Source organism: Acanthochromis polyacanthus, chromosome 13 (assembly GCF_021347895.1).
Source record: "Acanthochromis polyacanthus isolate Apoly-LR-REF ecotype Palm Island chromosome 13, KAUST_Apoly_ChrSc, whole genome shotgun sequence".
Lineage (NCBI taxonomy): Eukaryota > Metazoa > Chordata > Actinopteri > Pomacentridae > Acanthochromis > Acanthochromis polyacanthus.
This window is the reverse complement of record NC_067125.1, coordinates 29,254,921-29,276,721: the sequence shown is the minus strand read 5'-3', so window position 1 is coordinate 29,276,721 and position 21,801 is coordinate 29,254,921. Positions and strand designations below refer to the sequence as shown.

The following is a 21,801-nucleotide window of genomic DNA, read 5'->3' as shown; positions in this document are numbered from 1 at the left end:
AAATAAGCTTGAAGGTTTGGGTATGATCCAATTCCCTCTCTGCCATTGCTGCTGTCAGAAAGTTCTATTCATCTTCTTTTTCATTTTCTCTTGTAACTAGGAGCTGTCAAGGCCTGGGGGCTTTGCCTTGCAGTTTGCTTGGCTATATTTATAATTGGACCCTGTCAACAGTGTCCAGTGCAAATCCAGTGCAAGGTTTGTTATGGCAGCTACTGTGTAGTGATTTCACCACATGCCAACTGTGAGATGGTTTGTATGTCATTAATGTGTAACTATAGGTAGGTGCAGACACAGTGGTTGCACCCACAAGATTGTGGATGGAATGAAAATCATCTAAAAGGGATCAAAGGAGGCAGAACACAGCTGAAGTCAAATTCTTCCAGGCAATACAAAAGCTCTAGAGGTGCCATGCATTGAAAGGGATGTATAGATATGTGTGTACATTTGATATATACAAAGGCTGTGTGTTTGCTCAAACATACAGAACAACTGTGACTGTAAGTATGTGCAATGAATGTCACAGTTGTATTGCGTATATCAGATTTTTTTTCCAGTTTGATGACTTTTTAATTGAACATAGGAACAGTGCAAATGTCAAGGAGGAGATATAGAAACTTGCCTGGCTTTATCTCTCTGTTCAACATTCTTATGCTCAGCCTTAAAAACATATCTAAATCTATTCTAACAAATCTGCGATTCCTATTTTGGTGTGGAGCAGTGCACTTTGTGCCAAACTAAAGACTAATTTTATTTTAATTCTCTCACTCTGACCGACTCCACTGTGTTGCACACTATCTGTGTGGGTGTTCTCTAAATCAGCATGGGTGCTCCAGGTAAGCGGTGCAGAAAGAGGCCAGATCATGACTGGGCTTGCCAAGAGTCAGAGGAGAATGTTCTCCTGTGGGAAGCATCTGACACCCAGAGGACCTATGTGATGAGAAGAAATGGGACAACGTCACTGCATGACTCCAGTAAATTGAACTTTTTATCTGCTTAAGAGGATTGTGGGCAGGGTTCAATATCTTGAGATGAAATGTGGTATTTTTGACACATGCATTGGTTGTTTGCAGTTCAGCAGACAGAGTCAAATTTGTGCACTGCTCCCTTTCATCTACTCTCGTGTCTATCAAGTGTCTCACATTGCAAAGTGTGACTTTTTGTCATATAATCTACAACATTTAATCATGGCGCCCAATGCAAAAACCTGTCTGACACAAGAATCTCACGGTAGAATTGATTTTTGATTGACGGCTTCAGGAAAAACTGGGTAGAAAATAACAGTGAGTGATAATGATGGATGTGAGATCCTCCCTCCTCAGCAGAGCAAACCAGGAGAGGGAGACAAAGCTCTTTTCCAGTTAGATGGCAAATTGAGATTGATTTATACCGCTGCACTTGTGACTGCTTTCTTTCATTGTCAGAAATACTCCGGAGGGATTGAACAATAATTCAAACATATAGGCAATCTGATCTGTTTAGGATGTGACAAGATGAAATAATTCGAACATAATTTCCACTGCACCTCCTGCTGCAGGATGTAGTCCAAGTGAAACCTCATGCTCAAATATATACATGTGTGTGTATTTTGATTTCTTATTCCTTATTCAACCTGATGAAGTCCATCCTACCGGGCATTGTTTTCTGTGCCCAGAATGACACAAGCCACGTCCATTTAAAACCTGACAAACGCATTCCTTCGGAGACATGGACCAATTGGCTGAGAGGAGGGCGTGACTCTCTTTACTCTAGCAAAGCAGGAGTATGAAGTTTAGGTTATCAGTGCACAGCTGCTGTGAGAGAATGGTGCACGTCAGTGCTCATAGGTGCGTGATATTGTCCAGCTCTGATTTTATACTCGTGCAACTTTAACCGAGGTGCGTACTTTACAAAAGGCTGTTTGCACAAAGTTCAACGCGTCTCCTCTGCGGTTCCAGTCTACAAATGGCTCGGATTGTCAGCCCGCATCCGCACGGGACCGGCGCTGCTTTCATTCTGCTCGCAGTGATTCTGACAGGTGATGCGGTCGCACAGGTTTTTGACAGCTATGGATTATCGTACGCCCTGAGGTCTGAGCCGTCAGAAGACACGATATTGGTTGCCAATAATGGGATCCGCGTGCCTTTCGGGAGATCAGTCTTCATTGATCCCATCAACGATTTGGTTATTCAAGTTCAGCCCGGTGATAGATGCAGCATAACAGTCCTGGACAATGATCCCTTGTCTCAAAGGCCCGGGCACCTGTCTCCGAAAAAGTTTCCCTGCGAATTTGGCCCCAACGACGTGAAGTATTCTCACTTTGGCTCCAGGAGTCCTCCGAGGGACAGAGTGAGGTTACAACTCAGGTATGACACCCAGACGGATACAATTATAATCCCCTTCATGATGGAGGTGGAGGTCGTTTTCACACAGCTGGAGGCAGTAACGAAAAATATGCCTCTCAGTGTTGAGAAACTACTCGGCACAAGTAATCCCATCGACAGAAGAATTTTAGAATTCACTTATGACAGAAGTGCACAACAATGTAAAATAGCCTCCCTCTCCAGTAGCAGCGTGCTGCCCAGGTATGGGAAACTTACGGATGAGGAGAGCCTGGGAACAATGGTGGACTGTGATGAATTTCTTAAGATGAACACCCGTTATCAACACACATTTGCATTTAAGTCACCAAACAGAGATTACATTCCGATGCTTGTGGAATTGCATGATAAAGAAGGCAATTTGCTCAAGCAGGAATTTTTCCAGATTTTGGTGAGAATTAAAGAGGGAGAGGACAACACTCCTCCCAAACCCAGCTTTGTTGCAATGATGATGATGGAAGTGGACCAGTTTGTAATGACAGCAATAACCATGGACATGTTGGCCGCAGAAGATGTTGAATCCAATCCTGACGAATTAATTTTCAACATCACGTCCCCCCTGTCCTTTGAGGAGGGCTACATAGTGAGCACAGATGATAGGAATTTACCAATAACCTCGTTTTATCAGGGAGACCTCAAAGATTTGAAAATCGCTTACAAACCTCCTGCTGTGGATTCAGACACTGAGCGGATTTTCCAGATTGAGTTTGAGGTTGTGGACACAGAGGGGGCTGTGTCAGACCCTTTTGCTTTCATGATTGTTGTTAAGCCCATGAACACGCTGGCCCCCGTGGTGACAAGAAATACTGGACAGTTACTGTATGAAGGTCAGTCCAGGCCTTTGTCCAGTTCACAGAATCTGGAAATCAGTGACGAGGACAATTTAGACAAAGTCAAAATCACTGTTATTGATGGACTGCGGCATGGAGAGCTGACTGTTCTCGGCTCGAGGCGGAAATTTTTCACTCCAGCTGACCTCGATGCTGGAATAGTAGTTTATCAGCATGACGGTAGTGACACATACAGTGATAACATCATTTTCAGAATGACAGATGGCACAAATGAGGTGGAATTCCTGTTTCCCATCACTGTTGTGCCAACAGATGACGAGCCTCCCATCATCAACGCCAACACAGGTTTGGTTTTATTCAAAAACCAAATGATGCCAGTCTCCTCACTAATGCTCAGTGCAGCAGACGTAGACTCAGAGGATTCCACCATAAGATTCACATTAGAGCCTCCTTTTTCCACAATCGGGCAAGTGATGCTACGTCAGTCTGAGGCACCAGAGGATCCATCAACCTGGAAGTTTAATTCAGAGGATGAAATGTATGAGAAAGTAGTGACTGAGTGGCTGCAGCAGGATATTACTGATGGTAAACTGTTTTACAAGCACATCGGGCCCCACAGCACCAGCACAGTTATGGATCAGTTTGTGTTTAGAGTTCAAGATGACAATGACCCACCAAATCAGTCAGGCGAGAGTTCATTCATCATCAAAATACTCCCTGTCGACGACCTCCCACCTGAACTGTACCCTGGCACGACCCTGCAGATGACCGTGCATGAGTATCAGCTTACTAACTTCCGAAAGAAATTCCTCCGTTACACTGACCTGGACTCAGAGGATCGGGATCTCAAATACACAATCATCCAGCCGCCGACAGACATAGATGAGAATAGCCCTGTTGTACTGGGAGCTCTGGTGCTAACCGAGAAGCCAAGCACTGAAGTCACAACTTTCACTCAGGCACAAATTAACCACCATAAAATAGCTTACAAACCACCGGATCTCGAGCTTGGAATTACCACTCATGTTTTGCAGTTTAGGTACACTGTGGAGGATGTTTCTAGAAACAGTATAGAGGGAGTTTTCACTATATTTTTACAGCCTGTGGACAACAAGCCACCTCAGATAACAAACTCTGGGTTTACTGTGCTTGAACGTGGCACATATATCTTTACAAGTGCTGAGCTTGACACCACAGATACGGATACTGATAGCAAAAAGATATCCTTCACTATTACTCAGCCACCACTACATGGTCAGATCCGATTTAAATTCACTGACATGACAAAAGGAGACTCTTTCAGCCTGGAGGATATTGGGAATGGTGTAATTTCATACATGCATAATGGAGATGAAACAGCAGTGGATTCAATACAAATAGATGTCAGTGACGGGGTTCACATTGTCCCAATAACGGTGAAAATTAGTGTGAAGCCAATTGATGATGAGACTCCGACTATCAGTCTCCCAGCTGGCACAATTGGCTCCTACATAGATGTGATGGAAAATGGAGCAACGGAAATCACAAGTAATGTCATTCAGGGCAGAGATGAGGACACTGATGACCTCCGTTTGACCTTCATTGTCGAAGACCCGCCAATATTGGGTGAAATCCTGGTGAGAGGTGTCCCATCTGGCACATTCACCCAAGCTGATATTATTAATGGTCATGTGGTCTATGCTCATACCAGTGGGGAAATAGGCTTGAACACAAAGGAAGATTTTTTCAATCTCACTCTGACGGACATGTCTGATGAGTGGACTGTTGGTGGAAATAAGATCACAGGTGTCAGAGTGCATGTAACTATTCTTCCCCTGGACAGTCAGGCTCCAGAGGTATTTGTGGGGCCACAGTTCACAGTTACTGAGGGAGAGAAGAATGCAATTCAGATTCTTCATTTAAGTGCTGATGATGTCGACACCCCCAATGATGACCTCCTTTGTACAATCATTGTACAGCCAACTTCAGGATATGTGGAAAATATTTCTCCGGCCCCAGGCTCAGAGAAATCCAGGTCTGGGACAGCCATTAGTGCTTTCACCATCAAGGACATCAGACAGAATCACATTTACTATGTTCAAAGCATTCACAAAGGAGTGGAGCCAGTGGAGGACAGGTTTACGTTCAGATGCTCTGATGGCATCAATTTCTCTGAAAGGCACTTTTTCCCCATCTCCATAATCCCCTCCAATGATGAAAAGCCTGAGATTTACATGAGAGAGTTTGTTGTTATGGAGGGCATGAACATAGTCATTGACACTCCCATTCTGAATGGCGCTGATGCAGATCTCCCCTCTGACCATCTCACATTCATCGTCACCAAACCCCCCAAGCACGGATTTATTCTCAATCAGCTCACCACCGGCACTGTTCCTGCCTCTAACTTCACCTTGGATCAGATCAGGGAGGCCTCCAGCATTGTGTATGAGCACGATGACTCAGAAACCACAGAGGACAGCTTTGATATCGTCCTTACAGACGGAAAGTTCAGTGTAGAGAAAACAGTAATAGTTATGATTATCCCTGTAGATGATGAGACCCCAAGGATGGCAATCAATGATGGCCTTGAAATTGAGATAGGTGACATGAAGATTATTAACAGCAATATTTTAAAAGCTACTGACCTGGACTCTGAGGATAGCATGCTAACATATATTATCAGATATGGGCCTGGCCAGGGCTTTTTGCAAAGAACAACACCTTCTGGGGCATTACAGAATATTACAGTTGGAATGAATTTCACTCAGAACGAAGTAGATCAGGGTTTGATTGTGTACATCCACAGCGGGCAAGAGGGAATTCGAGACCTCATCAAATTTGATGTGACAGATGGCATCAACCCTTTGATTGACAGATATTTCTATGTCACAGTTGGGGGCATTGACATGGTTTTCCCTGATGTTGTCAGTAAAGGTGTTTCCCTTAAAGAGGGTGGCAGAGTTACTTTGACCACAGACCTTCTCAGCACTAGTGACCTTAACAGCCCAGATGAACATTTGGTTTTCACAATCACCAGAGCTCCAATGAGAGGGCATCTGGAGTGCACAGACACACCTGGGATGCCCATCTCATCCTTTACACAGCTCCAGCTGGCTGGTAACAAAATCTACTACATCCATACTGCTGACGATGAAGTGAAAATGGATAGCTTTGAATTTGAAGTGACTGATGGCTACAACCCCGTGTTCCGCACTTTCCGCATCTCCATCGCTGACGTGGACAATAAAAAGCCTGTGCTGACAGTACACAGTCTGGTGGTGACTGAGGGGGAAAACAAACTCATCACACCTTTTGAGCTAACAGTTGAGGACAGAGACACCGTTGACCGCCTCTTGAAATTCACAGTCACTCAAATCCCTGTTCATGGTCGCCTGCTCTTTAACAACACCCGGCCTGTCACCTTCTTCACAAAGCAGGACCTGAATGAGAACTTGATCAGCTACAAGCATGATGGCACAGAGAATGCAGAGGACAGTTTCTCCTTCACTGTCACTGATGGCACTCACACAGACTTCTACGTCTTTCCTGACACCGTATTTGAGACTCGAAAGCCCCAAGTGATGAAGATTGCTATCCTCCCGGTGGATAATGGTGTACCGCAGGTTGTCGTAAACAAGGGTGCCCCAACATTGCGGGTACTGGAGACAGGCCACCTGGGGTTTGTGATCACCAGTAAGACCCTTAAAGCAGAGGACAGAGACAGTATACAGAATTCTGTGACCTTTAGGATTACTGTAGCCCCAGTACATGGCTACTTGATTAACCTCAGCAAAGGAAATGCCACTGTCAGCACTTTCACACAAGGTAAGAGAGCTCCTTTTCAAACTTCTTTGCAATGCTGTGACATCCTGCCAGATTTATGAGCTTGCAGTACCCAGATTGAAGACATTTTTTAATTCTCTGATGTATTTAGTGCCAATCCTAAACTCACTCTGCTGAATGCACTCCCAATTGATGCCTGAAAAATGCTGAGTTCAAATATAAAGATTTTTGTTTTCACTCCAGAGTTCCTATTTACAGAGATGAAGTATGCCAGTGCCTCAGGCTGACTAGAGCTCACTAGAGGAGTGCATTTTTCAAACAATGCCTAATGTATTGCACTTTGGGAAAGAACTGGTGGTGATTTGTACATTACTTGGAGTAATATTTTCTAACAGAAGACATGAGAATTACAGACATAATGATGGATACTGTGAACATGCAAACATGTCAAAGGGAGGGAGACATTATAGTCTGGCTCACAGCAAATCACTGACTGTGTAAACAACACTGTGCAGTACAGGAGACACATTTCAAACAGACCAGAGGGGTATGTTGTTAAATAGTAAATGTCTTGGTGGCTGAATTAGTGTACAGTCAATGTCCATGTATTCCCTGCTTTTATTTACTGAGCTACTGTGAGCTTTCCCCTAGAGGCCTGTTCAATATTTCAGGAGATCTCACAAGAGTAAACAGGCGGTAAATAAAGACACTATCTCCTGGGCATTTTAAAATTTTGGCTCTGCTTCTTTATGCATCATCCCCTTTGAAGAGAGATATTTTGACATCAAATATTGAAGACAGCAAGCATGTAAACTTCACAATCTTTCAAATTCGGTATCATAAAGAACCCCATCTAGTGCCATGCTATCAGGATGGCAAACTGATTGTTGTGTTAAAGCCAAAGGAGTCAAGCAATTCTTAATATTCAGTGTCATTCAGGAGTCTAATAGATGTGTAGCCTTTTTATCAGGCCATTTCCCCCCCTTTCAGACTCCCCTGATGCTATTAGTGTGCACAGTTCATCACACAGCCTCACTCTGCTTCTTAAACAGGGTTTAGGAATCATTGACACACAGTCTGACAAGAACAAATTGCATATATTTTCCTATTTGGTATTTTAGCCAAATAACTAATGTCAACTTTTGTGATATACATCAATGTTATTTACACAAATTTTCACTTTTTCAGCTGAGATTGATGATATGAGCGTCTGCTATGTTCTGAGGGATGGTGACAATGCTACAGATGACATCTTTTATTTCTCCATTGAGGACAGTGGTAAGTTCTCTTATTTAAACATCTGTTCTTGAAGTTATATTGAGAAGTTTGAAATAAGTAATTGTTATGCTGATGAAATAGGAATTTTGTCACACTGTCTCAACTTGGACTTTGAGAAACTAAAATTTATCTAAAAGGCTTGCATGCCCCACACAATGTGCCCAGTTAAGCAGAAATATTAAGTAAAAGGGTATTTGTACCATAACTTCAGTAAAGTAAATGTGAAAGTAAGCACAAATTAAAAGAGAATGAAAGCTGTACTATTTATGGATAACAACTACATTGATTCCACTAAACCAGGAGCTTAGACACAAAATTTGACTGCCAGGCTTCAACGCTGATTAAAATTTTATCTGAACATTCCTGATTGTCTTACCACAAATTATACCATAGGTATGTCAGTTTTATAGCACCATCCCTTAATCGCTCCTTATTTTTCATAAAGTAATGGTTGATTTAGAAAGTAACTAATTAGTAGAGCAATTAGCCAAGACCTTCCCTTTACTGTAGATATGTAATCGGGCACAGGCTGAGTGAATGGTTTGAGGCAATCATGCTGGTGTTGCCGATTAGCAGAAGCAGTGTGCCTCACAGTGTGTCCTTTCTGCTACCCTTCAGCTGTGATGACTGAGCTCAAAGGAACAGTCTAATAGGGGCCCTCTTTTCCCACAAGCACCTCAGTGGGCCCCCATACCCAATTTCTCATTTCTCATTTCTCAGGTCTAATCTGTGGCTTCAGTGTAATAATAGACAAAAATCAATGCCAGCAGGGTGCTCGGTGTGTTCACAACTGGTGATTAAAATGCAGGAAATGGCACTCAATGACAGTTCTTTACCTGAGCTGGTGGCAAGTGTTGCGCCCATGCAAACTCAGTTGTTGCTGACTGAGATTCCATCAGTCCCTTTGTTATTATCTCACTTGGGTTATTTGTCGTGGATCTCCGTGGGCTTCACTCCCTCTGTGTCATTTTCTTTCTCTTAGTGGCGTGCTTGATGCTCGATGACATCTTACGCGAGTAGTTGATCTCCCAGAACTGGTAGTTAAATGCATGTTTTCAGCTCTTGCTACAATCTTTTACATTACTTTCAGGCTTGATTAAAAACAGCTTGTGTCTTATTCTGTACTTAGTTATAGGTCTGTGCTCAGACAAAACAAAGAATAAAATTGCTACAGTCAGACACACGACACATCTCAAAAATGTCATTGTTTGACACAGTAATTCTACTTTGTAGTGGCACCTAAATGGCTTCACAAATGCGTGAATTGTCTTATTGGATGGCCCATCCATAAGGACTCGACACATACTGCACTGCAGCTTGTGAGGCAGTCAGAGAACATGTTTTTAATAAGATTTAAGCTGTGCTGGTGGCTGCCCTAAATCCCCAGACAGAGCCTGCAGCTCTTTGAACAGCCGTGTTGTGTGGGAGCTGAATGGTGTACACTGGCACACAGCTGCACTATGTCATGTTCAGCAGTGGAAAACATTCTCCTCCTCACTTCAAGTTCATTGGGAATTTTACCAACTGCACTTGGGCAATGTTTATAAGGGTGAAAAGTTGCTTTTCATGTCGCAGCTGCTCAGTGGGATTCCAGGAGTTCGTGCCAGCAGCTGTGATGAACTTGTGAATATGTGTACAAGTAGATTCCTGCACTTGTCTGCTTATTAATAAGTGGGTATGTATGTATGTATTCTATGATGGTCATTTTTTAAATAGTACATGTGTTTTGTTGCCTGAAAATCGAGGTGAATTCTCTGTAGTGAGGAGCACAACTGATTGTTATAGGATATCTGTGTGCTCAACTGTCATTCTAAGAACAGAGTGACTTTTAACCTGCTTTTATTACAGAGCAGGGCACTAATTTATTCTTGGTATGTTTTCTCACAAAAGGAGAGTGAATGGAAGATGCCAAGCCATTTACTAAGCTCTATCCAAATACTTATGACAGTCTGACATCTGACCACAAAGCTGTTTTAATTGTTGGAGCTGAGATCACAGTTTTCTAAAAGATGAATTGTCTTGTGACGGGCACAGTCTTGGTTTTTAAACTGAGCCACCAGAGTCTGAGTTCTTCTCTGCATCTGCTTCTTTCTGCGCCATTTTACCAGTAAATTGTGTGTTCACAGCCTAAATTTAAAGGTACGCTGGACTGTTGTGACATAGTTGTAGTTAAGTGTTCGCTTGCTTTAAGAAGGCAGATGATTTTTGAGAACTACTAAAAACGATAACAAACAGCCAGTAATCAATTTGTTTAGACAGATAAATAATGCTTCTGTAATTCAGACTCTTTCACTCAATTAACTTGGCGACATAAAGACAGCAGATGGGCTTTTCACTACAAATAACAACATCTTAATTAGACCACATCCCAAAATGCTTATCAGTTTTAATTAGTTATTAGTTGGAATCTCAGAGTGTGACTAGAACACTTCTGTTTTTAACCCTGGTGCAATATAAGAAATAGTGTAATGATGAATTTACTTTAAAATTATACTGCACATCCTTTGTAATAGCCTTCAACTTTGTAATCATGGGTAATTTGTGGGCTTGATGTGTAATTTTCCCTTGTCTCCATTTCTATTTCATTTTCACTTTAGTAGCTGCCACTGTATGCTTTTACAGCTGTATTTAAGGTGATTTTGCCAAAAAGGAGGTGACAGAAGTTATTTTCCCGGAGCCGTTTGTACGTCTCACTGTTTGCCAAGCTTGTCAAAGCTTTGAATGAACAATCACAGAGGTCTGAAATTGCACATATTAATATGTTGGTGTCTTGTTTATTGTTTAGAGGAACATCACAGCTGGACAGAAAAGTCACAAACAATGGGCTAGAAGCATCTTTAATTACATAGAAAGTGTCTTGCTCAGAAGAAAACTGATATCTGGATGTTTGTGTATCCATGTGTGTGCAAGGGAGGGTGCTGCGCTTGTCATTCTAAGTCAGTTAATTGCTGTGTTTCGGTGGGCTCCAGCCCTCCCCTTGTCTCCTGGGGATTCAGGTGCATTCAGGTGAGCTTACTTGAGCACACACAAGCCCTGGCATTCCCAGGCAGTTGTTTATGGAGCTGAATCCCTCTCTGCCTCCAGCCAGTCAGTCAGCATCACGGATGTTCCTAATGACAGACACACTGCTATAGTCTTTGTTTTTCATTCCAGGCATTCACTACTACCTTGTTTTTTTTCCTTTCACTGAGCTACAAAGAGGCAGCTAAAGATCATTTATGCGTTAGTCCATAAAAATGTGCTATTTCTGAAGGTCACACTGCATGGGTATGCTCATAGCTTCCTTGTAGTTGTCCAATTGACTAATAGGACTTGGTTAGTATAAAAAGTAGAGAGAATGTATGTCAGTGAATCCCATTTGTTGTGAAAAGTGTCTGTAGAGCGCAAAATAGAGCAAATTCCTGACTGGAACATTTTTTCTTACATCGAAGCGCCTGAAACAGTGGAATGTTTCTTCTCTCCAGTTCCCAATGTGTGTCTATAGAGGCCACCTCAACGAGCATGTTCTGTTTGTTATTTCTGCTTCATGTAACAAGATAAGTTCAGGTCACCATGAGTACCTGACCTGATAAATCCTCTGAACCATTCTGGCCTGTAGTAACATCCGATATGATGGTTGTCAACATCTTCCATGTTATCGGCGTCTAATCGCTTGTGACACTGAGTGCATTCTCCATCTCCTTTTTCTCCCCTCCTGTTTAATTCCAGGTTAGAAGGGATTATCTTACTCCACATAGCATGCAAGAGCACAACAAAAGTAAGGTAAAACATGCACTCACATGCAGTTGGGAGGTTAGTATAGACTTTGTGTATGCTATAATATCCCCATCACAACGCAGGAGATGACTCTGCAGTTTTGCAGTGTTTCTCTCCTGTTATTAATGAAAGTGTCTCCCCCTATACTTTACTTAGTGGGTGTAACATTCCCCTGTTCTTGGGACCTGTGCTATGAATCATATGCATAAAGTATGCTGTAAGCTTCAACAAATTATATAGCTAGTCCAGTTGTTGTTTTTTAAAGAGATTTTAGAGTGTTGGGATTTTCTTTACAGTCCATCTGTGCTGCCGCTAGTAAAATGTTAGGTGTAGTCTTTTTTATTATTATGGAAAAATGTTTAATGATAAAACATCTGGGAGATGATTACAGAGCCATTCCTGTGGAACAGCTGCTTCACTTTGGGGATGAAACACTGAATTGCAGAAAGGATTTAGGCTAATCGTTTTAGTCGGAGAGTGATTTTCGTCTCTCACCGGTCCCTTATGCCGTTAGTAGCTAACTTGGTGCTGTAATTTTCTCACCAGTTTGCATTGCAATTATGTTTGCTATGTTTATTACCCACCACCGGTCTTCTTTATTCAACACGGCATAACGAGGTGTAGCTGTAAGTTTGTTTTTCCTTAATGCATGTGTGAAGAGCAGAGATGACTGAAGTGAAAGCAAATCTGCAAAGAGCTGCAGCAACAAAACAAACAGGTGAAGAACCTGCCCTCATTTGGCAAGTAGATTAAACCTTCACTGTGATCCAGCACACCTGAGACAATGTAGAAAGAGATTCAAAAGCTATTAATAATGATTAGTTCATTCCCCAAGACAAGTAAGCCAAAACATCTTGGTGAGAAATTTCATTGTTCTATTATAAATTGGGCATTGAATTAGCGAGTGAATTTTTTTCTGTCTTTGTCCTTGGGTTTTCTTTGCCCAAGTCTGTCGGATTACCATCAGCTCGTAAGTTATGCTTCCTTTTCTCCATTGTAGTTCATTTTTCTCTTGAGTACAAATTACTGCTGAAGAGCCCCCATAGTAGAAACACATTTTCTGCTGCCTTAGATGTTTCTACTGCAAAGGACAGAAAAAGAGAGCACCAAATGTATTAATGATAAATGTTGAATTAGAAGAGCCACAGCAATATCTCTCTGCAATATTTTTTTCATTCTTGTGATTGTGCTGCTGAGTATCATTGAGAATTTGGGTGCATCCCTGCGAAAGCATCTAAAACACGTGTAAACTGATTTGCCCTCATTTACCCTTCATAAATCAGAATGGGATCCCTGCCTGATGATTCTTTTCACCGTGTCTTCATATCCTGCCCAAGTAAGTGTATGGAGTCAAGGTTAACAAAGAAAAAAATCCCAGGCCCAGACTTGTTCTGTAGATGATGATGTGTGTCATCGTAAGTGCCTTAGGATATCAGTCTAGCAGAACTGAGATTGTTGTAGCAGCGAGTTTCAAGAAAATCCCTCTATTTTGTGTAAAAAAAAAAACTTGCAGGCTATAATTTGTGTCATCAGTTTTCAGGACAGTCCCAGACATGTCAGTTCTAGAAAACCTGATGTCCACATGTAAAAAAAAAAATACATTCAGTACAGTCAAAAAAGACATTTCCAGCCAGTAAAATAAAAGCAAATTTAAAATTTCAATGTCTTATCTGACGGTTCCATTTCTGTCTTGTTTGATATTTGGGCTTAAAATTTCAGATCTTTTGATGAGACTGTTTAGACAAACATGCTAGTACCAGAGAAAAGCAGGAATTCTGAGTGTCATTGATGTTACAGTTGCTGCTGTGACATCTCTCTTTTCACAGTAGCAAAGCTTTGTTCGGTTTTGCAAAATCACTCTGGATAATGTGTTTTTGGCCCCTGCATCCCAGCAGTGGGCTGAAGCTGCTCTTCCCTGCCCTGCTGCATGATAAGCCTCTGACAGCTGGGCTAAGGCTGTAATGTCACAGCTCTCTACAGCAGAGCCTGGGTTTCACGATTGGAGCCCATTGCATCGTACACCTCCTTTGTATGCTTTTTTTTTTCTTTGCACATTTACATACACGGTCATTCACCGTCAATCTGCCATGGGGCCAGCTGCCTGATTCCATAATCAGAGATGAAGCTGGCACTGCTGAAATGTTTCATCAAGATGCTGGGTATCAACTGCAGTTTAATTGATAACTGTTTTGCCTTTGATTTCAAGCTGTTGTCTCTTTTGATTAGGGTGCTGTAATGTAGACCAGGAAAAACACCAGCTCCTTTTATTTTGCCACCATCAGCATTCCAGTAGGACAAGAAAATATATACAATAGATGGGAATTGAAAATGCTACACAGTTTGATGCAAAATCTCCAGAGAAGGTTCATTCATTTTCACACACAGTAGGAGTGCATCTTGGGAGTAGCGGGGCTCTCATCTCATAAAAGGTGCTGATGAAACCCTTTGGGGATTCTTTGTGGATCAAGCTCCCACTCACCACCACCTCTACCACCCGCTTTCCGTAAGTGTAGCCTGATAGGCAGGATATAAGGAGTCATCTGGTTGAGAAACAGGGGGGAAGAGCAGTCAGGGGAGATGAAAGATAGAAGTGCTCTGCTGGTCCCAGTATAGGTGGGGGCAAGGCGTCAAGCTGCTTCCTGTCGCCTGTAGCGCTGGTATGAATGTGCTGCTGTGCATTTCGTTCTCTAAACTCCGCCTGTGTTGACAAGTTGTGAGAGCTCAAATGTAGTAGGTGAGCCCACATGAATGTGACCTAATTTACATATGAATAGAAAATCTGTTGATATTTGCCGTGGACTTGATTAGCTGTAAACAAAAAGTTTGCCGCAGGCTTGTATGTAAAGTATGGATCCCACTTCTCTACATTTCTAAAAATAAATGATAGCCTCAAACTGTGTTGCTATTTATGTCAGTGAACATTCCTGTTTTTTTACCTGATGTTCATGTGAGGCATCTATAGTAAAATGTCATCTAATAACAAGTGCAAAAAAGATGTTTTTCACTTGTAGTTTCTTTTTAAAGCTATAATCAAGTGGCTAGTAATTCAAATGAAAACATGTCGTATTTTGTGTTAAAATGTAGATGCTGCCCTGTAAATCAGTCATAGTTACTTGTGCAAGCTTTCCAGAATGAAGCAGTATATAACTAACCAAAACAGTCTGGTCTTTTTAAGCTGTTTCAACATGCACACCACTGTTGAAGCATTTTTTTTTTATATAGTGTTCTGTTGCTGCCACAATTGTACTCAGTGAGTGTGTGAGCTGTTGTACATGTGAGGAACATTAAAACAAACAAATAAACAAAAAACCTTAAACCCTCATCTGGAACAGCCAGGGAAATGTCCAGAGCTCAGATGAACTCTTCCCTCATTAAGAATACTAAGGAATGTCTTGCTGCCTGAAATTAACTCGACCGTGCATGGGCTTATCTTGGTTTTTCAGGACATGGGCTTGGAGTGAAGAGTTACATATTAGCAAGCAAATGGGAGGGAAAGAAAGAAAGGCCAGAGGGTGCTGGTCTAGTAACTGGGGAATCTGATACAGGGGTTATATTTTACTCCTTTAATCCCCAAAGTAATTGGCTAGAGCCATTACAGTTACCACTAAATCGTTCTGTATTGCATTAAAGGTTATCACTGGTCACTGAGCCATATGCAGGAACCGTTTTTGCAGGAAAAGAACATTTAGTGCTGCTGAGGTCTTGCGAAACCTTTGGGAGAGTCAGCTAACAGAATTAATTAACGCTTAACTTAAATTTTAAAGAGAATTGATTATGTTTTAAAGGGCATTCAAAGTGCCTGTTAAACTGTTGCAGATAAATCTGTAGCAACAATGAGACTTCTGCACACATTTAATGTATATCTTCTTTGACCTTTACATTTTATCTTTCCTACCTTATAGTTTTCATTGTCTGGTAAATAGAACTCATCACGTCTAATTACTTTATTGCATTTCTTGGGGTGCAAAGTATCGTGATGCACAGGTTGTTTATCTGAGTGTGTCAGAGAACACTGCTGTCCCGAAGAAGTACACATTTAAATCTCTATAATTTCCAGTGTGGTGCTATACATACAATCACTGCACTGCAAACGGGTTTTGCATGTTATTAGCCACTACTTAAAGTGCACAGTCACATAATTCATCCCTGCAACAACAAGAGCATCTTTGACTTTGCACCAAAGGTTTTTTGAGATTTTTCCATCTTAAGATTCACAGTTTCCAAGAAAGACGTCCAGAAGTAGCTTTTACAATCCTTCAAATGCCAAGAAAAATATTTGCAGTGTGAGTGTCTAAGTGAAATTTTGCCTGCATCCTTAGAAGTGTTCTTATTTTATCATGCCAGCACATTTTTTTTAACCCAGGGTTTGTTCCGCTGCGCTGACTAATCTTCAGTCCAATATTACAAGAAGGAGACAATAACAACACTAAATCCTTAGACATTTTCTTTCCTCTTTTCATGAATGCAGAATAGCATGCTTATCTTTAACATGCAGGTTTGCACAGTTCTACTTGATGGCTCCTATTCACCAGTCATAAACAAAGGACCAAGAGTCATTTAACACTTCTTTAGGAATTACCATTTCAGCTTTGCAGTGTGCATTTTCCTCTCAGGCAAAAGCCCTTCTGCATGTAAGGATTTGCAAGTAACAACTGTGAAATGCAGCTGAATCATGTTGTTATAAGTGAAACCAGAGGAGGCCGGCCCTGAGAACAGACTCAACAAATACCCAGCTTTATTAGTATGGAACTCATGAGTCTGTGGGACTGGGATCAGGTTTTATATTCTATGGCCTCACACTGCTGCTTTCAGCAAACAGTCCACCATTATTCGGTATGACAAGAGAGCAAACACTGTGCATTCAAGGGTCAAGAAAAGCACGTCCCCCTCTCTTTGTCAAGTCCTGTCTTCCTCCATCCATATGTTGCTTTGTTTTCTCTCTCATTTTCACACTTCTACTTGTATCCCCTTGTTATTTCGCTACCTCTGCTCTTTTCTGGTCTGCCACTAACTGCAGACTTAAGGAAAAATTAACACATGCACACTTGTAGCAGTGCATGACTTAAGCTCCTGCGATGGAAACAGATTTTTGTCTCATGAGCTCATCCTGTCAGTGCAACCGTAGTGTCTGACATGTCTAGGAAATGTTTGTTTTGTTATTGTCAAGGTATGCTCAGAAAGAGTTGTTTTTCTCACAGTGTACATTTTGGGAACTTGCTGTAATAACTACATATATCATGCTCAAAAGGTTTTCAGATTTTGCAGTTTTGCTTTTATGCGACTTTTTCAGCACCTTTCAGAAAATTTGTTAGTTCCTTCAGCAACCTATGTGTCAGGGTGTTCAAACATAATTGACTGGTAACGAACGAGAAACTCCCGATTTTAAACCCGTGGTGACCTTTACATGTGAATGCTGAAGAAAATCCTGTAGCTGCTAATTCAGCCTTTTGTTGCTACTTCCCCTGCTATTGAGAGTTCGGGCTTTTGCTCTCTAAACTGTGCGGCTGACTCTTAATTAAGACACTCGAGGCTGCGTCCTCTTTGACAGCCAGGAATGCTATTGAAGGGCAATCAAGAAATACTTTGTCTGACCTCACCAATACAATCAAAACAACCAAAGCCCTCAGCAACGGCTTTTTGGATCCTGTGCAGAGATACATTTCAACTTTTCAGTTTTCTGGCAAAATGGTCTTCTTCCTGCTGAAAAAGGCCAGAGAAGCAAAGATCTCTCTGAATGTCAGTGAAATTATGCTCGAATGATTTTTGCTTCACATTTAGCATTTGCCAGATGAAGATTTGCTTTAAATCTTTCCAAATTGAATTTATATAGATCATGAGCTGGCTAATAACTGTAGCTTAATCAAAATGAAAGAAAACCTTTAGAAATTTCTGTGGCTATTCAACTCAGAACAGTTGTTTGTCAGACCTACAGCTGTAGCCATGATTGGGGATAGATCCTGACTTTGTGAGCCTGGCAGGACAGTCTGTGCCCTTGGAAAACAGTAAACCACAACAGAGCAGATCTGCTGCAGAATTAGTTAGGGCTGCTTGTTAATCCTCAAGGATCCTCCTCAAAAATTCTAAACTAGTATTTCTAGCTGATGCTAATAGGATTATACTTAAAAACCCTTAGTGTTTGCACGTAAGTGATGTCAGTAATTGGCAGACACAGAGAGGTATTGTCCCTGGCAAATATACAAAGGGAACTGCATTGGGGTGTTTTCTGTCTGCAGTTTGGACTTTTTACACGTGTACAGATTTGTATTTGTTTCACAAATAAAATTTTAATGTACTGAAGAACTTTTAAAAACGTAATCTCTCCCTCTAAGTGTTCTCATGTGTGAAGTTTGCTCTGTAGCGGGCGATAAATGACGTCATTTGTGGCAGTGTGTGAGGATACTGGAGCGTGAAGCAGACTCCCAGGACAGGAGTGACCTTTCCCTACAGTCCTATTGTACAGTATTTCCTCTCCCACATTTCTCTCCTGGGCCACAAATAAAGGAGCCCCATCTGAAATAAGAGCTCCGGGAATTCCTTTTGTCTTTCCACACATGTGGGGGACTCCTAGTTTTTGGACCCAGAAGAAAGTCACTGTGCAGTTTCCACAACAACCTTTTTCCTGCAATTTGGAAGTGAACGCAGCAAGTGTCAACTGAAGGTTGTTGCTTTGCTTTCAAAGTTTCTTACTGTCAATCATAAGGTAGAGGACATCGTTCAAATTATAAACCCTGAAGTGAAGTGCTTTATCTTGAATTGCTTTCTGTGGATGCTGGTCAGCAGTGAAGCCTTTTCAAACAGTTTGCCTTGTTCTCATGACCATCATCAGTTTCTGTGCTCATCCATTATGTATGTTATGTATCGGCTCTGAGGAATTGAAGAAATACATAGTCCATCTTTTGGCATACAGCAAGCCCAAGCAATTAGGAGACTGTAATAGTAATGCAACTCATTTATACACTCTAAAATGGCCAGAAATGTATTCTAATTGCACATATTGTAATTGTTGCCAACATAAGATAACTATGTCTCCATAAAATCTCTGAGCAGAGATGCAATATAGTAAGTAAACACCACTTGGTTATTGCTTTTCTAGATACATCTAAACAGTTTTAACAACCGTATTCCCGATATGGTCATTTAAGACAAAAGTAAGTGTAACTATTGTATTTCAAATTTTTGAAAGAGGACGGAGAGTATAATCACTCTATAGTTGTGGTTCAGATGTTAATCTCAAAGAACTTTCCCTGCTGAGAGCAAAGCATTGCTTGCCTTAAGCCTAGCGTGGCTGTCTAACCCAGCACTTTTGTTCAGAAGCACCTCTGGCCTTTCTTTCAGTCTCCACAAATGTCGCCTCAAAGTGACCACTGTGTCAGAGTGGAAATAGAGGCAACGACTGCCAGAATGGACCCTGTGGAGGGGCCAAATTTACGGCAGATCAGTTCCCTGAAAGGCTGAGCTGCTAGAAAAGGGTTTAGGGCCTGTGAAATCATAACCGTTTTAAATCTCTCAAGCCATGGCCAGCTCCCCACTCGTTACTGCAGATACAAGGCTTAGGGTGATTAGACCATATTGCTCTCTCGCTCTCTCTGCTCTGCCATGTGTTTTTTCTCTTTCAACAGGATTATCATATCCCTTTTCCCTTAATTGGAGAGGTGAAAAGTATGCTGGTATTGTCTGGTACACTGTGGACCTCAAACACAGATCATTTTATGGACTTATTAAAAATTGTGATGATAAAATATGTTTACTCTGCGTCCCAGAAATTAAACTTTATTGTTTCCTTAGTACAGAATTAAGTCATAATTTTTCTCGAAGTTAGTAAGTCAGCTGGCCATGAGTCCATGAGTCTTTAAGTCAACTAGAAATGTACAGATCTCAAAGACAATGCAGCTACTGTAACATAATTTAAAATCAGCTTAATTAAAAGCCTGAAAGTCCCACCTACACCCCCAAAATGCTGCAATATGTTGCTGCAAAAGAGATTTCACAGAGTTTTCTAGATAGCATGGGCGCATCTTCTGAGGAAGTCTGACCAGGACATTTTATCATACAGGAGTGTATCTACCTTGTCATGGGCAAAAAGTTTTGACGAAACAGAAAGACTGGGGTATCACCCTCAATCATCATCATCATCATCATCATCATGTATTGTGAATATTCATAATGATATTGCACTAAATCAAAAGATTTATGGCAGCCTGGTCAGTAGTGGATGCAGTGTCTTGCGTAGGAACCAAATGTTGGAGAGACAGACTAATAGACTGACTGTTGCGATCTTTTGAATCTACTGCTCAGGTGTATGGACGAAAAAGAAATGTTTCTTTTTGTAAACAATTACTTTCTGCTGCTTACTAATGAAAAATATCGACAATTTGATAAAGATTTAGGGGCTTTGATAAATTGTGTAATTAATATGAGTGAATTGGCTTGAGCAAAGTGCTTTATAAGACTCCCAGTGCAGGTGCAAAAGCTCCTTATCCAGCATTTTCTCTTTCACGTAAGTATTTTTATGCATGTAAACAAATGGTATGGGAAAATGAACTGCCCCACATTTAGGCAGGTTTTTCATTTTTAAGAAAAACTGTTCTTGCAGATGAAACCATTTTTTACTGTTTGCGCTATGTTTATTGCTTAGTTACTACAGTAAATTAAGTGTTGCTATTCTCTGTGTTCCTCTAGCGTAAAAAAAAATCTCCATTTATGAAGCAGTATAATTAAAATTTAATTAAAAGCTAAAACCTATTTTACAGCTAATGATAAATAGTTATACTTCACAAGTGTACAGATTCCATGGACATTTATCAGTAAAAGGAAACTTAATGAAATGAAATGCACCTGTGGCTTTGACTTCCAGTGTAGTCTGTTTTAATTATTTTTGATTGAATTTTTAATTAATCTAAAATGATTCATTGTAGATCACACATCTAACATTAAATTAATATCACTTTGTTGGTCCTGTGCATAATTGTTCACATGGCTTTTTCTTTTCTGATATTTTAATGCTGCAACACATAACACTTTGCAAGTCAATTGAAGTATGGGATCATTAAGTATTTTTAGATGTATTGTGCCCATTAAACAGGATTCACAGGCTAGTCCCATTTTATCCTGCCTAATCAGTGTGGTTCTAGCTCTGTGGGCAAAATGCCGCCGGTCTGTCTGCCTGGCAGTGTCCGTGGGGCACCGTGGCCCCACGATGCTTGACTGTAACCAAATAAGGGCCGTCTGCAACATGTATGCAGAGAGGAGATGGGGGCACTAAGTTGGCACTGTCCAGCCTCTCACATTCTTTGGCCTCTCTCAAAAGGCTTCTGTCCCTCAGCACACATCCACAATAAGAGTGGACAGACTTTGTGCAGCTACATGAAATGTAAAAGTGGTTTTGTGAAATGGTCATTGAACAAGGTTGGCTGTGGTTAAATGGTTGAAACTGTAGAGGTTGACACTTTGTTCTGTCATACATACATGTCACGTGGTGTCCTCTAATATTTAGAGGTACTTTTACCATGAGTGCTTTAAAGCTTAATAGAAGCCAACAGGACAGAGTAATAAATTAAGATTGCACTAGAAAAATGTATGTTATACTGCAATACAGTTTGATAATAAGTGTAAGCATAGAACCATGCACTGAACTGCACAGCAGAACAAAGACCAGAACATAAGGGATACCAATATTGTTCACTAAATTGTGTCTCAGTGCTGTGAGACCTAGTTAAAGATTAACTCTGGTGTTTTCCTTGGGGCCTCTTTGAAGTGGACTTACTCCAACCCCTGCTTATCTTAATTAGAAAGAAATCTAGAGGAGTGAAGTGGTCCTCTGGAAACAAGCACCTCCGCTCCCCGGCTCCCTGATGGCC

At 41.2% G+C, this 21,801-nt stretch overlaps 1 protein-coding gene across 2 annotated transcripts in view; it reads left to right on the top strand.

Annotated features, from left to right (window-relative positions):
* The first annotated feature begins 1,755 nt into the window (after positions 1 to 1,755).
* frem2b (FRAS1 related extracellular matrix 2b) overlaps positions 1,756 to 21,801 on the top strand; it is a 49,811-nt gene continuing 29,765 nt past the window's right edge. For both annotated transcript variants that reach the window (XM_022189184.2, XM_022189183.2), the window contains exons 1-2: positions 1,756 to 6,952; positions 8,099 to 8,188. In XM_022189184.2, coding sequence (XP_022044876.2) covers positions 1,942 to 6,952; positions 8,099 to 8,188 — 5,101 coding nt within the window. In that variant the 5' untranslated portion in view covers positions 1,756 to 1,941. The remainder of the gene's footprint in view (positions 6,953 to 8,098; positions 8,189 to 21,801) is intronic.